Source organism: Mobula birostris, chromosome 22 (genome assembly GCF_030028105.1).
Source record: "Mobula birostris isolate sMobBir1 chromosome 22, sMobBir1.hap1, whole genome shotgun sequence".
NCBI lineage: Eukaryota > Metazoa > Chordata > Chondrichthyes > Myliobatiformes > Myliobatidae > Mobula > Mobula birostris.
This window is the reverse complement of record NC_092391.1, coordinates 48937384-48955091: the sequence shown is the minus strand read 5'-3', so window position 1 is coordinate 48955091 and position 17708 is coordinate 48937384. Positions and strand designations below refer to the sequence as shown.

General features: G+C 43.2%; 1 protein-coding gene across 2 annotated transcripts in view; it reads left to right on the top strand.

Moving 5' to 3' along the window:
* Positions 1-17708, top strand: part of cacna1ba (calcium channel, voltage-dependent, N type, alpha 1B subunit, a) — a 927013-nt gene that overhangs the window by 549312 nt on the left and 359993 nt on the right. For both annotated transcript variants that reach the window (XM_072240685.1, XM_072240684.1), the window contains exon 9: positions 17494-17597. In XM_072240685.1, the coding sequence (XP_072096786.1) occupies positions 17494-17597 (104 nt within the window). The remainder of the gene's footprint in view (positions 1-17493; positions 17598-17708) is intronic.

The following is a 17708-nucleotide window of genomic DNA, read 5'->3' as shown; positions in this document are numbered from 1 at the left end:
TTCAGGTCCATGAGCTTAGCCGCAGGAATGCAGAGATGACCTCTGTTTCTTGGAGGATACAATGACGGGGTCATATTCAAGAGGACAAGTAATCATGGAAATGCTGATGGATTGTCCTGTTTACCGTTGGCAAAGGAAATACCTGAAAAATTTGTAAAAGAGGACTATCCTCTTGACGTATTCTCCCTTGTGCGAATTGGAAGTCTCCCTATTATGTCAGAGACAATCCAAACAGAAACCAGAGAAGATCCCGCACTGTTTCAGGTCTACATGCACAGAAAACGGCTGGAATGTGCAGCAGAAATTCCAGTTCCCCATTTTTACCGGTGCCGGGATGAACTTGTGCTTGATGGGTTTGCCTTATGTAAGGATTGAGAGTTGTTTACCATCCAAACTGAAAGCTAAAATGTTGGAGGAGCTACATGCCAATCATCTAGGCATGGTCAAAATGAAAGCTTTGTTCCGAAGCTTTGTCTGGTGGTCTGAGGTGGATCGGCAGATCGGGGAGCTTGCCAATGCGCTGTTCGGAATGCTAACACATCGAGAAGAAAGTTGTCCAAAGCTAGCAGAATCAATTCCTGCAATCCCAGAGTCAACTCCTAAAACTACAGAGGAGGCCATAGAACCTGAGATTGTTTTCACAGCCACAAGTCTTAACTGCCAAGCAGAGTGACCCCCTTGTCAGGAAAGATGTTATCTCACAAGAGCAAGAAATTCTCCATGTCAATTAAGTCATTGCACCTGAATGGGTTCATTTAAAATTTACTATGCTGTGGTTGCCTATATAGTAGTTGTATTATATAGTATTATATATACACACACACACATACACACACACTATACAATACATTTTATATATATATAATGTACATAAGTTGAGATGCATTCTATATTGAGTTGGAGTTTATAGTTAAGCAGGAGCAATGTTGTGTATTTAATATTTGAGTAATGTTGAGCATTCTTTGTTGTTTTACATAATCCAATACGGGTTATATGTATGAACTACGTGAATGGTATACATCATTATGCCACCATGTCATAACTGCACGCCTCAGCAGAAATGAAAACAAAGCTTACACTGATCTCTCGGGCTCCCTTGTTTTTTTCTCGGATAGTTTTATGTTTTGGTGTAACAAAACACAGCAATAATGAAGCAGGTAAAATTTTAAATCAATATTTGGACAGCTATTTCCTTTTGCAGCTTGGTAATAATGAGGTTGCAGGTCAAAGAATACAGTGTCTTGTTTCCATACTCTGTCATTCCTGCACTCTGATAATTGAGCTGGATTAAAGTGTGAGCGATGATTAGGGCACTGAGAACAGATGCTAAAAGCCTTGTACTTCATCGCGATAGATTTATTGGGGCGGTAGCTGTGTTAGGCTAATATGGGCTGCAACATCAAGCACAGTAGACTTACTGATTGTTCCTGGCCTCAGCATGAGAATAATGATGTGTTGATGTTTCCCTGAGCAAACTAAGGCTCGTTCTAGATTTGATTTTCGTTTATTCAATTTGTGCATCTGGATGTGTTGTCAGACTGATGAATCCAGCATCTTTTCTGACTTCCTCCATGGTCAGTGACTGGACTTCAGGATCTGCAGATGCTTCAGAAAATAATCTTGAACTTCCTGCACAGCTGAATGATCGACAATTGTTTGGATATACAGTTGGCCCATGGGATCCACTGTGAGAACCGTACACAATCTGATCTCTCCCCAGGTCAGGAAAGTCTGTTTACTGTAGGAAACCATATATCAGTCCACATACACTTACTATAATCTTCATTCCTTTGAATAATCACCCTAACTCCACAGATAATGAAGCTAATAGAATATATGCTGTATGCAGACATTAATAAACAATGTGAAACATTTTATTGTAAATACCAGCTTGAAAAGTCATTTAAAAACGCGTGGGGAGAATATACCTCAAATCACATTAAGTCAGGTTATTTGTAACCAAGAGACTTTCTGTGTATGTAACTCCAAAACCAAGTATTTTCTGTTGTACCATGATTTGTCCTCTGGTACTGTCATCAGAATTTGTCCTCTTGAATCGCACTACTCCGGAAGAACCCATTGCACGATCTGACCTGTATGACTTCGAAAAGAAGTAACTCCTTGACATCTCCTTGAGTCCTGATGCAGGCACTCCACCCAGAGAATAATGGTTTGAAAGGTTTTAATAATCTCCTCAAATTATTTAGCCCCATAATGCAGGATTTCACCTGCCCAAAACTGTGCTGACTCCCTGAGGTCAGTCTCTGCTTTTCCAAGAGATTAGCATTTCCTGGCTTATTCTCACTGTTCACTACCCTTCTTGAATGTGGATCAACATTATCCACTCTCCTGTCTTCTGGAACCTCACTCCTGTTTAAATGTGAGGCAAAAATATTCATCAGGTCCCCAGAAATCTCTGCCTTTGCTTTCCATAGTGCCCTGGGACAGACTTCATCAGATGGGCAGGTAGCTGGTCTTTCCTTTTCCTTCGCAGATGCTGCTCAACCTGTTCCTCTAGCAATGTATTTTTTGCTCCAGATTCACATGCAGCTTTTGCAAATAAGACAGCGTGAAGTGATTTATGTTTAAGAAAAACCATAAAAACTCATCTGTTGAACTCCAGACATAGAACACAAAGCACCGTAAAAATACTTATCATAATTACATCATCATGTCAGACCAGCCTCTTAAAGTGAACACCAACTCGATGGCAGTGGCTGTGAATTACATACATTTCCATCCATTCCATTACTCTACACTGCACCCCCCCCCACCACCCCCAGAATTCATTAAAACTGGCATTGTGAGACTGTCTGGAGCTCGGACGAGCCTCCCAGCTTGGGTCCTATGTTCCGAGGGTGGAGGAATAGCAGAGTCCAGAGGTGTGTTGACATGCTCATGGTCATGTTGTGATGGCTGGGGCAGGGTAGCAAAATCTTCCAGATCTTGGTGGGGCAGTTTAATTCGATCTACCAAAGTATGTTCAGGTTTACCCCTCTTATGTATGATAAAAGCCTTATCTCTCCATTCCAAAACGTGAAATAAGCCATCGTTAGAGGGCCTATGGGATTATTGGTGTGCATCATGGTGGACTAAAACAAATGAGGTGGAATGTAGGCCAACAGGAACCCACAGTGCAATGATGGAGGAAGGAATAAGTGAAAAGGAATTGAATTTACTGACGAGGGTGGAACGTTGCTGAGAGGCTGACCAGGAGGTCATGGCATCAGGAATAAAATCACCTGGTACTTGTTATGGCTACCCATATACCAATTCAGCTGTGAACAACTGTAGGTCCTCTTTTGGAGCTGTTCTGAGTCCCAGCAGGACCAACAGGAGATGATCTTTCCAACACTCATCCACCAGGGAAGGTCTGATATGAATTGTGGACTGTGGTCAGAGGAAATATCAGATGGGGTGCCAGTGCTGATGAATGCTCGAGACACATCAACGGCCATCATTGATGCTAGAGGGATGACCTCTGGCCACCTGGTGGTATGGTCCACCATGGTAAGGAAGGAAATGCATGAAACTGCGGGAGAGGGGAAGGGGACCAACAAGGTCCACAATGACATGGTCAAACTGTTACCCAGGGACCTCAAAGGGTGCCAATGATGCCTGGACATGATGGGCAATGTTTGCCCGCCCGCAGTCCAATTACACACATCCTTTCTAAGGCCGTGCCACACAAACTTTAGTGCAACCAGTTACTGTGAGGCCTTTCAGACCAGATGCAAAAGGCCCATGTATGGAGTTAAACACAGTCCACGTCCAGTTTGCAGGCACTATGAGGTGAGAGCGACCGTTTGATAAATCGCACAGGAGAGAAACCTCAGCTTCCCCGAACTTAATGGCAGCCAACCGCAGGCCTGTGACAGCTGTTTGGTAAGCCTGGACTTCTGGGTTAGTAGCTTGATCAGGTACCATGGCTCGGCCGGCATAGTCTGGCCTCAATGGCTGGTCGTGAGAGGCAATCAGCCACATCATTATTTTTCCCCTTGATATGTTTTATATCGGTTGTGAACTTGGATATGTAGGTCAGGTGGTGTTGCTGCTGTGCAGACCAAGGGTCTGACACTTTGGGCATCGCGTGCACGAGGGATTTGTGGCCAATGAATGCAGTGAAATGGCGATCCTCTAGAAGAAAATGAAGATGGCAGACAGCCAGATAGAGATTGAGAAGCTCACGGTAAATGTGCTGTAATTTCTTTTGGGAGGACAGAGCTGCTGGCTGAAGAAGGCGAGCGGCAACCACACTCTTCCAACCAACTGTTTGTACTCAGCACCCACAGCATTGTCTGAAGCATCAGTAGTAATGGCTATGGGTGCGTTGGGGAATGGGTGCACCAGGAGAGTCTTGTTGGAAAGAGCTTGTTTGGTATAATCAAATGTCCTGGCCACGTCCGCTGACCAGTCAAGCACGTGACGGTACCAACCACCATCGACTTAGGGACCATATGGAGGGGTGAAGCCCAGGGGCTATTCAACTGCTGTACAATGACAAGTCTTTCCATGTTGGCAAACTCAACTTTCATGGTTCCAGTCTATGCGCACAGGCATGGACTGGTGGGCCAGTTGTAGAAATGTGGTTCTTGACACTACGTTTTGTGACCGTAGTGTAGAATGTGGGCTTGGTGAGGTTTGGGAATTCACCCTGCAGTTGAGTAAATTTACATGCGGTGGTGCATGGCCTTGACAGAGTCATTGTGGGGAACTGACTGGGGGAGCAGGGTTAACGACCCAAAGCCCTTGACATCCACAAGCTGGTAGTTCATAAGATCGACCAACAGTCCTTTGGCACACAGGAAATATGCACCGAGCAGAGGTCTAGCCACTTTAGCCAGGTCAAATTCCCATGTGTAATGTTGCCCAGTGAAGCAGAGCATCACTGGTCATGTCCCGTAAGTCTGGACCCTGCTGTCATCGGCGGCTTCCAGCGAGGTTTCCTCGCTCTTTGCCTTCTCATCAATTGGCGATGCTGGCGGCACACTCACTTAAGCAACCATGTCGCACAGGAAAGGGTGTCTGTAATGAACAGTAGACATCCCTGGCAGCTGGAACCTATGATGTTCACAGACCTCTGATGTTCTGATGCAATGGCACTGTTGAAACTGCAAGGTAGTCGGCACTTCTTCGTGTTCATACCGAAGTATGGTGTGAACACATGTCCAGCATTGTCTGTTTTGCAGCCATGAGCGTTCTTATGTTGGGGCCTTGCTGACCAAGCTTACTGAGGTAGAGAAAAGAGGAGGAATGAGGTGCCTCTGCCCGGAGGAGTGTAGACTATCAGCCATTTTAGCAAGCTCCCTGTAGTCCATCATGGGTGCATTAGCGAGGGTTGTGTGAACTTGATCAGGCATTTGCTGCATGAAGAGTTCTTTAAAAATAAAACAAGGATGGTCATTTCCAAGGAGAGACAGCATGTGGTCCATTAGCTCTGACAGCTCAGCATCGCCAAGATTGGGCAAGGAGAGCAACTGTTTGGCACACTCAGACTCCGATAGTCCAAACGCTTGTAAAAGGTGAGTTTTCAGCGATCAGTCTTTATCATATTCAGGCGGCTGTTCTCCTCAACTCACCACTTCCACAGCTGTGGAGTTACTGAGCGATGCTACCACCTAGAAATATTTGGTGGTTGGCGGTGGTTTCTCGCAGAGCAGATTGCGCCTCGGCTTGTACAAACAAGCGATGGCATTTTGCTCCCAAAACTCTGGAAGTTTCAAAGCGACTGCTTTGGCCGACGTGTTCAATAACCCTGGAATTGTCCTGTACCATCGGGGTCACCAATGTAGGTTGTCGCAAATAAAACTGTGTGAAGCATTTTATGTTTAAGAGAAACCATAACAGCTCTTTTATTGAACTCCAACAACTGAACACAAAGCATGGTAAAAATATTTTACATATTTATGTCGTCATGTCAGACAAGCCTCTTAAAGTGAACCCCAGCGATGTTGGTGGCTGTGAATTGTGTACGTTTCCAGCAATTACATTACCCTAGACCAGCATCTGAAGTCTCATAAAACACAAAGTCATCACAGCACAGGAGCAATGCACACTGCAGCCCACAATGTTTTGTCAAATCAGTAATCAAATGCCTACTAAGCTAATCTCTTTGACTACACAGTATCAATATCCTTCCATTTCCTGCATATACATATGCCTGTCTCAGAGCCTCTCGAACTCTCCTAATGTATTTGTCTTCATTCACACCCCAGGCACCCAAAAAAAAATTTGCCTTGCTCATTTGCTTATGAAAGCTTTGGAGATATTGAGGGGTATTGTGGTTTACAAATCCCCAGGGTAGTTATTTATCTATTTGGAGATACAGTGTGGAATAGGCCCTTCTGGTTCAACGAACTGCACCATCCAGCAACACAACTATCTGATGAAGTCCATCACAAGGCACTATAGAAAACAAAGAGACAGAGAGAGAGAGAGAGAGAGAGAGAGAGAGAGAGAGAGAGAGAGAGGAGGAGAGAGAGGGTTAGAGAGCTAGAGAGAGAGAGATAGAGAGAGATAAAGAGATGGAGAGAAGGGGTGGAGAGATAGAGATAAAGAGAGAGATAGAGAGTGAGAGAGAGAGAGAGAAATAGTGAGAGAGACAGAGATAGAGACAGAGAGAGAAATAGAGATAGAAAGAGATTGAGAAAGAGAGATAGAGATAGAGAGAGATTTGTAGGGATTTGATGATTTTTGTTACAGTTTTGCTTAAACATAAAACACTTCACATAGTTTTACTTGTGAGAACCTACACTAGAATGTGGAGCAAAAAATACATTGCTAGAGGAACAGGTTGAGCAGCATCTGCAAAGGAAAAGGAAAGACCAGCTACCTGCCCATCTGATGAAGTCCATCCCAGGGCACTATGGAAAGCAAAGGCAGATCTCTGGGGGTTCTGACAAAGATTTTTGCGGCACATTTAAACAAGAATGAAGAACACCAAGACTGGTGAGTGGATAATGTTGATCCACATTGAAGAAGGACAGTGGGAATAAGCCAGGAAATTACAGTCACTTGGAAAGGCAGGGACTGATCTGAGAGAGTTAGCGTGGTTTTGTGCGGGTGAAATCTTGCATCATACACCTGAATAGTTTGAGCAGCCTGTTAATAAAATTGATGGCAATGTAGTAAATATAGTATAATTGACTTTAGCAAGAGTTTTGCTACGATCCCATACTGGAAGCTGATTGTGAGGGTTAGGGCATATGAGATCCAATCTGTTTTGGTAAATGTATCTGTGTGGTGGATGGATGATTTTCTGACTGGAAATCTGTAACAAGTGATGTACAGCAATGATTGCTACTGTGACCTCTGTCATTTGCCATATATATAAATGCCTTGGATGAGAGTATCTGTGGCCTAATACGTAAGTTTGCTGATGACATAAAGAATTGTGGAGTGGTAGATCAAGGAAAAGGTTGCAAAAGGATACAGACAGACATAAATCAAATTGAAAGGTGAGTAAAGAGATGGCAGATAGAACTTAATCTGGATAAGTGGAAGATATTGCATTTTGGGATGTCTTATACTGGCATGACATGCACAGTAAATGGCAGGGACCTTGGAAGCATTGATATACAGAGGAATTTTAATGTACAAGTCTATTCCTACTGCCTGTTATGCTGCTGGCATTTAGACTAGCAATGAAGGTCCTCCATCTCTAGCAGTGTTCAGTGCTTTCTTCATTGTGTCAGTAGGTCAGTTTTCATTACTGTAAGTCCTCATTGCTGTTCCTGTACCAGTTTTGTTTTACCATCCAGGGTTATTAGCCCTGAGATGAACCCCCGAACCTGGAGGTCTGGTGGACCACTCTTAGTCTGGCCTCTACCCTTTGGCATGAGTGACCCTACCAAGAACCAAAGCATAAAGCCCTAACTCCAGCTAACATAGCTGTCCGGGTCGCTGAGGCACACAAGTCTCCAAACCCTATGTTGTGGTCCTCTTGGAGGGTACAAGTCTATTGCTCCCTGAAAATTGTGACACAGCTGGAATGGATGGTGAAGAAGGCAGTTAGCTTGCTTGTCTTCATTGGTGGGGCACTGAGTATAAGAGTTGAGACATCATCTCCAGACTCCGAGAGCTGGGTCTCAACACCTCCTTTTGCAACTGGATCCTCGATCTCCTGACCAACAGACCACAATCAGTAAGGAAAGGCAGCAACACCTCTGCCCAATACTGATTCCCACAGGGCTGTGTTCTCAGTCTTCTACTCTTCTTCATGGCTTGTGGCCAGATTGTGTTCTAATTTTGCAGATGACACCAACATAGTGGGCTGTATCTCAAATAATGATGAGGCATGGTAAGGAAAGGAGATAGAGAGCTTAGTGACATGATGTCACCCAGATAACAACCTTCCTCTCAATGTCAACAAAACAAAACAGCTGGTCATTGACTACAGGAAGCAGAGTGGTGCACACATTCCTGTTTATGTCAACGATAGTGAAGTCAGGAGGGTTGAAAGCTTCATGTTTGTAAGAGTGAAATCTCAAATAGCCTGTCCTGGCCCAACCATATAGATGCCACTGCATTTAAATTTGGCATATCACCTTTGACATTCGCCAATTTTTATCAATGTATTCATAGAATGCATCCTATCCAGATGAATTTCAGCATTGTATGGGAACTGCTTTGTCCATGACCACAAGAAACTGCCGAGCAACATAGACACAGTTCAACACATTACTGAAACTAACCTTCCCTCCATGTACTCTGTCTACTCCTTTTGTTGCCTTAGTGAAACAGCAGACAATTTCAAAGAACCCACCTACACCGGATATTTTCTCTTCTCTCCCTTACCATTGGGCATAAGATACAAAAGACTAAAAGCATGTATCACCAAGCTCAAGGACAGCTTTTGTCCCACTATTATAAGACAATTGATGGTACCCTAGTATAATATGATGGATTCTTGACCTCACCGTCTACCTTGTTGACCTTGTTGGCAGCCTGCTTGTTTAATCGCTGGGGGAGCTCTCTGCTGTCTCTGCTGCTGGAGACAGGAGACTGCCTTTTTATCGCTGGTGAGATCGCTCTGCTTCGGAGACGGAGAATGTTGCCCAGGTTTTCTGCGTTTTGGGTGTGGACTTGGACTGTGGACTCTTTTTCAGTCATATAGTTTTTTGTAATCCTGTGTTTTCCACCCTTTCTTTCTCATTTGTTTGTGTGCGGAGAAGGATTTGGCTGTTCTGTATTTGTTCATTTTTTTGTGTAGGGAGGAGGGATTTGGGAGTTGATCAAGCTGACGTTCTTTTCTTTCTTAGTTTCATGGCTATCTGGAAAAGAAAATTTTCAGAGTTGTATACTTTGATGATGAATGAACCTTTGAACCTTTGAACCTTTGTTACGATCTTTCACTTTTTTATCTAACTTGCACCACTCTTTCTCTGTAAATGGAACAAAGGTGATGCCAACAGCTCAATAATCTGATTATAAACACTGGCTGAGTCAAACTGGATACACTGGAGGCTGTGGTAGAACAAAGGACCCTACGGAAAATCCTGGCAATTTTAGATGTTTTTCACCCTCTGCATGCCATCTTGGCTGAACAGAGGAGCACTGTTAGTAATAGACTAAGACAACTGTGCAGCTCTGGGGAGTGTTATATGAGGTTATTCTTACCCTCGGCCATTAGGCTATAATGAATCAACCTATAGCAGGGAAAGTGATGACCTCTTCCTGTTAGACTGTTTGTGGTAACTTATTTTTTATTCTTTCTACTTCTCTTCTAATATTTGTATCTGTGCACTTCTAATGCTACTGTGACACTGTAATTTCCTTTGGACTCAATCAAGTATCTGTCCATCTAGCTACCTATATTCTGCATTCTATGATTGTGTTCCCTTGTACTACCTTAGTGCACTGTTGCAATGAAATGAGCTCCATGGATGACATGCAAAATAAAATTTTTTCACTGTACCTTGGTATATATGACAATAATTCACCAGTTTATCAAACTGTAGCAGCAGAAGAAGTTGGTTAGGCTGCACTTGGAATATTGTGTGGAGTTCTAGTAACCACACTGCTGAAAAGATTTGATAGCCATGGAGAGAATGCAGAAGAGATTTACCAGGAAGCTGCCTGGTTTGGAGGACTTTAGCTTTGATTCCGTCTGGGTAGCCTCCAACCTGATGGCATGAGCATTGACTTCTCTAACTTCCGCTAATGCCCCACCCCTCCCTCGTACCCCATCCGTTATTTATTTATATACACACATTCTTTCTCTCTCTCTCTCCTTTTTCTCCCTCTGTCCCTCCGACTATACCGCTTGCCTATCTTCTGGGTTTTCCCCCCCTCCCCCTTTTCCTTCTCCCTGGGCCTCCTGTCCCATGATCCTCTCATATCCCTTTTGCCAATCACCTGTCCAGCTCTTGGCTCCATCCCTCCCCCTCCTGTCTTCTCCTATCATTTTGGATCTCCCCCTCCCCCTCCTACTTTCAAATCTCTTACTAACTCTACCTTCAGTTAGTCCTGATGAGGGGTCTTGGCCTGAAACGTCTTCCTAGAGATGCTGCCTGGCCAGCTGCATTCATCAGCAACTTTTATGTGTGTTGCTTGGAGGACTTTAGTCTGGGTTTATTATTGCTTGGTGTAGGAAGCTGAGGTATGACCTTATAGAGGCTTATAAGATCCTGAAGGGCTCAGATAGGGTAGACAGTCAAAGTCCTTTTCCAAGGATAGTGGGTCTAAATCTAAAGGTTTCAGGTGAAAGGGTAAATATTTAATTGAGATCTGATAAGCAAAGGATAGTGGATATATGGAATATGCTACCAGAGGCATTGGTAGAAGCGTACAATCATAACATTAAAGATGCATATCAACAGGAATAGGAAGAAATAGAGGGATGTAATAGGGTGCCTCGGCACCACAGCGGTTAGCACAACATCAGTACAGCTTGGGGCATCAGTGTTAGGAGTTCAATTCCAGCGTCCTCTGTAAGAAAGCTTGTACATTCTTCCCATTTTGGCTGTAGGGCCTTTTTCTGTGCTGTATATTTCCATATAACCATATAACTATATAACAATTACAGCATGGAAACAGGCCATCTCGGCCCTTCTAGTCCGTGCCAAACTCTTACCCTATCCTAGTCCCACTGACCTGCACTCAGCCCATAACCCTCTATTCTTTTCCTATCCATATATCTATCCAATTTAACTTTAAACGACAACATCGAACCTGCCTCAACCACTTCTGCTGGAAGCTCATTCCACACAGCTACCAGTCTCTGAGTAAAGAAGTTCCCCCTCATGTTACCCCTAAACTTTTGTCCTCTAATTCTCAACCCATGTCCTCTTGTTTGAATCTTCCCCACTCTCAATGGAAAAAGTCTAACTACGTCAACTCTATCAATCCCCCTCATAATATTAAACACCTCTATCAAGTCCCCCCTCAACCTTCTACACTCCAAAGAATAAAGACCTAACTTGTTCAACCTTTCCCTGTAACTTAGGAGATGAAAACCAGGCAACATTTTAGTAAAGCTCCTCTGTACTCTCTCAATTTTATTGACATCTTTCCAATAATTTGGTGCCCAGAACTGTACACAATACTCCAGATTTGGCCTTACCAATGCCTTATACAAATTCAACATTACATCCCAACTCCTATACTCAATGCTCTGATTAATAAATGCCAGCAAACCAAAAGCTTTCTTCACCACCCTATCCACATGAGATTCCATCTTCAGGGAACTATGCACCATTATTCCTAGATCCCTCTGTTCTAAAGCATTCTTTAATGCCCTACCATTTACCATGTATGTCCTATTTTGATTAGTTCTACCAAAATGTAGCACCTCACATCTTTCAGCATTAAACTCCATCTGCCATCTTTCAGCCCACTCTTCTAACTGTCCTAAATCTCTCTGCAAGCTTTGAAAGCCTACCTTATCATCCACAACGCCACCTATCTTAGTATCATCTGCATACTTACTAATCCAATTTACCACCCCATCATCCAGATCATTAATATATATGACAAACAACATTGGACCCAGTACAGATCCCTAAGGCACACCGCTACACACCGTCCTCCAATCTGACAAACAGTTATCCACCACTATTCTCTGGCGTCTCCCATCTAACCACTGCTGAATCCATTTTACTACTTTGATATTAATGCCTAACGATTGAACCTTCCTAACTAACCTTCCGTGTGGAACCTTGTCAAAGGCCTTACTAAAGTCCATATACACAACATCCACCGTTTTACCCTCGTCAACTTTCTTAGTAACCTCATCAAAACATGACCTTTCATGCACAAATCCATGTTGACTGTTCCTAATCAGACCCTGTCTGTCCAGAAAATTATATATACCATCTCTAAGAATACTTTCCATCAATTTACCCACCACTGACGTCAAACTCACAGGTCGATAATTGCCAGGTTTACTCTTAGAACCCTTCTTAAACAATGGAACAACATGAGCAATATGCCAATCCTCCGGCACCATCCCCGTTTCTAATGACATTTGAAATATTTCTGTCAGAGCCCCTGCTATTTCCACACTAACTTCCCTCAAAGTCCTAGGGAATATCTTGTCTGGACCCGGAGACTTACCCACTTTTATATTCCTTAAAAGTTCCAGTACTACCTCTTCTTTAATTGTCATACTTTCCATAACTACCCTACTTGTTTCCTTTACCTTACACAATTCGATATCCTTCTCCTTAGTGAATACCGAAGAAAAAACATTGTTCAAAATCTCCCCCATCTCTTTTGGCTCCGCACGTAGCCGTCCACTCTGATTCTCCAAGGGACCAACTTTATCCCTCACTATTCTTTTGCCACTAACATAACTGTGGAAACCCTTTGGATTTCCATAAACTGAAGAGCTCAGGACAAAAAGGGAAGTAGTAATGAAGGGCTTTTTGGTGATAGAAGCTGAAGGTGAAGACTGACAGATGAAATTCAAGGTTTGCTGCATTGGCACTTTTCATTGAAGTTTTGAGGATACTGTTCCCATGCGAAACCATAATCTACTCAATGTCAGAATAAATCGTTGTATGTCAAAAGACCATCATAACACTTTGGAGACATTTCATGACGAAAATTTTTCTCCGCACTTTTGAAATGTCTTCACCTTTTACTTGCTCCTCTGACTCTGGCCCTTATCCAGTAACTGAATCAGTTCAGCAGAATGTTTAATCTTCACATTACTGTAACGCGATCAAGGGTTGTGTCTGTTTGATTCAGCCAGCCTCAGCCGAAAACTGCTCCTTCTTCAACTAATGAGCTCTGTATTAAAGTGAAATATATTTTAATTTTAAAAGATGGTTCCTTGCCAAAGACAAGTAGCTGTTTATGCTCCTACACTGCATATGATTGCTCATAATTTGTAAATTTTAATATAATGTTTTATGGAACATTAATGAAGATAGATTCATTTATAACATCTTTGCTTGAGGATAGTGCCTTCTGTCAGGGCATGTTTCATATGAATTATGATCTATATTGTGTAGTCATAACAAAGTGGACTAAATAATAGCAGTGCAGTGGCATAGCTAGTCGAGCTGCTGCCTCACAATACCAATGACTCAATCGCAGTCCTGACCGCCTCCCACGCTGTCTGTGGATATTCCCTTGGTGACTGTATAGGTTTCTCCAGGTACTCTGAATTCCCCTCACATCCTCAAAGATGCGTGGGTCTACAGACTAACGGGTTACTGTAAATTGCACCAAATGTGAAGGCAAGTGGTCAGATCTGGAGAGAGCTTAAGGGAATGTGGGGTGAATAAAATTACGATTAGTGTAAATGGGCGGTTAATAGTTGGGATGGACTTGTTTCTAGAATGGTCCCAAGAGGTTAGAAGACAGCAAATGTAACACAGCTTTTCAGGTACACTGGAGAGGGAAAGCAAGGGACAACTAGGCCAGTTATCTTAGCATCAGTATTGGGAAAATGCTGGAATCCTTTATTAAGAAGTAGGAACTGGTTATCTAAAGGATTAGACAGAGAAATTGTGTTTGGCAACTGTGTTAGATTTCTTGGAGGCTGTAACCAACAGTGTAAACTGAAACGAATTAGTAAATGTAGTACAGCTGGATTTTGCTAATGAGATAGGGGCAAGCATTTTATTAGCTGGTTAACTGACTGAAAGCAGAGAGTTGGAATAAACAGATCAAGTTTAGGTTGATAAACTTTAACCAGTGGGATATCTCTGCTGCTTATAGAACGATCAACAATTTAGATACAAGGACTAAGATTACGGATGCATGAAAAAGTGGGATGATAAATTGTCAGAAGGATGTAAGGAGAACTAAATGGATATAGACAGGTTATATGAGTGGGTTAAAATGTGGCTGATGAAGTTTAATGTAGGGGATCATCTTTGACAGGAAGAATCGGAAAATATGATCTGACAATTAAATGTTGGTTTGGGGGAGAGCTGAATGTGTCAGTCTCTCCCTTCCAGCACAAAGCCTCTCCAACAGCAAGCCTCACGTGGTGTCTCCTCGCTGGTGCCACACAGAAGCTGAACTTCTTTCGGGCTCAGGCTAAACTTCAGAGGATGGAGGGGAGATCTGGCCCCTGCACACATAGCACATGGGCCCACCGATGCGTGGACACACCCTGGTGCTCGTGAGCCAGGTCCCCAGCTATGGGTAAATAGCCCCACTGCCTTGAGGGCAGCCTCGGGAGAGACGAAGGCTATGGGAGTGAACCCAGACAGCAAATCCGGAGTGGAGCCCTAAGACGGCTGGACATCATTGAACATCCTTCCAGCAGATCCTGCAGCCAAGCTGGTGCCAAACATATTGCTTCATAAGCTTTCCTTTGGACTACACTGGTGAGGTCAAGGGGAGATCTTGACAACAGGGCATCTCAGGATCTCCGTACCTTCAGCCCAGGCTTGAGATGATGACGATCATTACTCATTGTCCTCCGAGACAGACAGATACCAACCACAATAACAGGGGAGATCTGGATGACCTGATACAAGAGATAAGCTAAAGTGGCTTGTGGATAATTTGATAGAAAAGGGAACACTGGCGCTTATTGCAAGGCTAATGGAAAATTAAATTTGGGAGCATGTGTAAGGTGAGGCCATACCATTCCAAAGGCATTTGACCTCCTTAATTAAGGATGGAAATATCTGTCTTTGTTGTTAGCGCGGTGAAGATTTGCTATATTGTTTAGAGTCATAGATGAATATAGCATGCAAACAGGCTCTTCAGCCCATCTTGTCCATGCTGACCATAGTGCCCAAGCTAGTTCCATTTGACCACATTCGGCCCATATCTCGCCAGACTCTTCCTATCCATGTACTTATCAAAATGTTTTTTAAATATTAGTTACTTTCCTCAACTACTTCCTCTGACAGCTCATTCCATAACCTGATCCCCCTCTGCATGAAGAAGTTGTTCTTCATATCCTTTTAAATCATTTAATGCTCCTATTAAACCTATGCCCTCTAGTATTTAGTTCCCCTTCCCTTATTTTCCTGTGCTCCAATGGAAAAAACTCCCACACTGCCCAATCTCCTCCTCAGGCCCTCACGCCCTGGCAGCGACCTCATAAATCTGTCCAACACACACAAAATGCTGGAGGAACTCAGTAGGCCAGGCAGCATCTATGGAAAAGAGTTCAGTCGACGATTTGTGCCGAGACCCTTCAGCAGGACTTGCAGATCTGCAAATATTCTCTTGTTTGTCATAAGTTTGTTCTTTCTGGTTTACCAATAACTTGCCTACAAAATGGTAACCAAAGCTATAGAAGTGTGGTCCCACCAACATCTTGTACAACTGCAACATAATGTCACAACTCCTATACTTGATGCACTGACTGATGAAGGCCTGTGTGCCAAATACCTTATTCACCTCCCTTTCAGCAAACCATATATCCATGCTCTCATGTCCCTCTGTTCCACAACACTTCCCAGAGCCTGACCATTCACTGTTTCAGTCCTACTCTGACTTGTGAAAATGCAACACTCCTAATGTACCTGAATTGAAAGCCAGTAGCAAACCTTGGCACATCCTTGGATCAAGATCCCCCTGTAATTTTTGATAGGCTTCGTCACCATCTATGTTACTTTTATTTTCGTATCATCTGCAAATTTATCGAAATCGCTCACATAAAAAACAAAGATCACAGCACCGATTCCTGTCGCACAAAACTATTCAGAAGCCTCCGGTATGAGAAACAACCTTCAACCATCACTCTACTTCCTCTCAATGAGACAACAATGAATCCATATAGCTGTGTCTCCCTGAATTTCATATGATTTAACCTTTCAGACTAGCCCACTACACATGACTTTGTCATTGGTCCTGCTAAAGCCCATATAGACAACATCCACTTCCCCACCCCATTCATCCTCTTGTTTACCTCTACAAAGAAGCTCTAAGAGATTTTCTAGGAGGAGAGGGTGATCTTATAGTAAACAATTCAGCTAACTGGACATAAACTCTCAAGTTCAGAAACTTGAAGGTGATCTCATTAAAATGCATCTGTATCTGATGGATTTTGAAAGGTATGTAGTGAGCATGTGGGCACGTGGCCAAGTGGTTACGGCATTGGACTAGTGACCTGAAGGTCATGAGTTCAAGCCCCAGCCGAGGCAGTGTGTGTGTACTTGCGTAAGGCACTTAATCACACATTGCTCAGCGACGACACTGGTGCCAAGCTGTGTGGGCCCTAATGCCCTTTCCTTGGACAACATTGGTGTCATGGAGAGGGGAGACTTGCAGCATGGGCAACTGCTGGTCTTCCATACAACGTCGCCCAGGCCTGCGCCCTGGAGATGGTCTTGCAAGACTAATGGAGGCCTCAATATTGTGAGTGTATTTCCATTGGTTTGAACTGAAGTTCTAGACAGAATAAAAAGGTATCCCTTTAACACGAAAATGAAGAGGTATTTTGTCTCCGATGGAGTTGTGGATCTTCATAATTTTTTGCCCAGTAGAGTTGTGAATGACACTGAATGTGTGTAAACTGAGATCAAGAAAATCAAAGTTCACAAGGATCAGGCAGGATCGACTTGAGGCCGGCAATCAGCGTGGCTATGATGTGATATGATAAGGCCAACCGTAATGGGGGGGTTGTGTTCGAGGGACTCCAGGCTTCTTTTGCACTCTTTCTTGAGTTTCCTGTGACTTTTCAAGTTGAAAAGAAGGCCGTGTTAATGGTACAGACTTGGTTCTGCACAGTGATCAAATCTACTTTTTAGGATTGGAATATATTCTGCTCAAAGGAATGAAAGGCCTTCAGTCATTATATTTATGGAATGAACGCAAATAACTTTAGACACTACAAAGAATAAGTGGCTTGTTGCATTTAAATGGTCTAATTACAACAATATCTAATGAGGTGGGGTATCTGGTTATAGTTAACAAAACAAGAATACTTTGCACATATTCATCTGTATTGAATATTGTGTTTGACTTTATTTACTTTTGCCTCAATTAATTTTGCAGCCAAAATGAGCTGCCTACACAAACGTGCTTGCCTGTTCTCTCATTTCACTGGCATTCTCTCTCTTATTTATTTGACAGGCCAATGATGCCTCGGGAAACACATGGAACTGGCTGTATTTCATTCCTCTGATCGTCATCGGCTCTTTCTTCATGCTTAATCTTGTTTTGGGAGTGTTGTCAGGGTGAGTGAACTGCAATTTGTAAATCGCCAATTAGCATTGTCTCAGAACCAGCAAATTCAGGGATGTAAGGTGAAACTTGATGATGGAACGCCCATTGGTTAAAAGAAGATT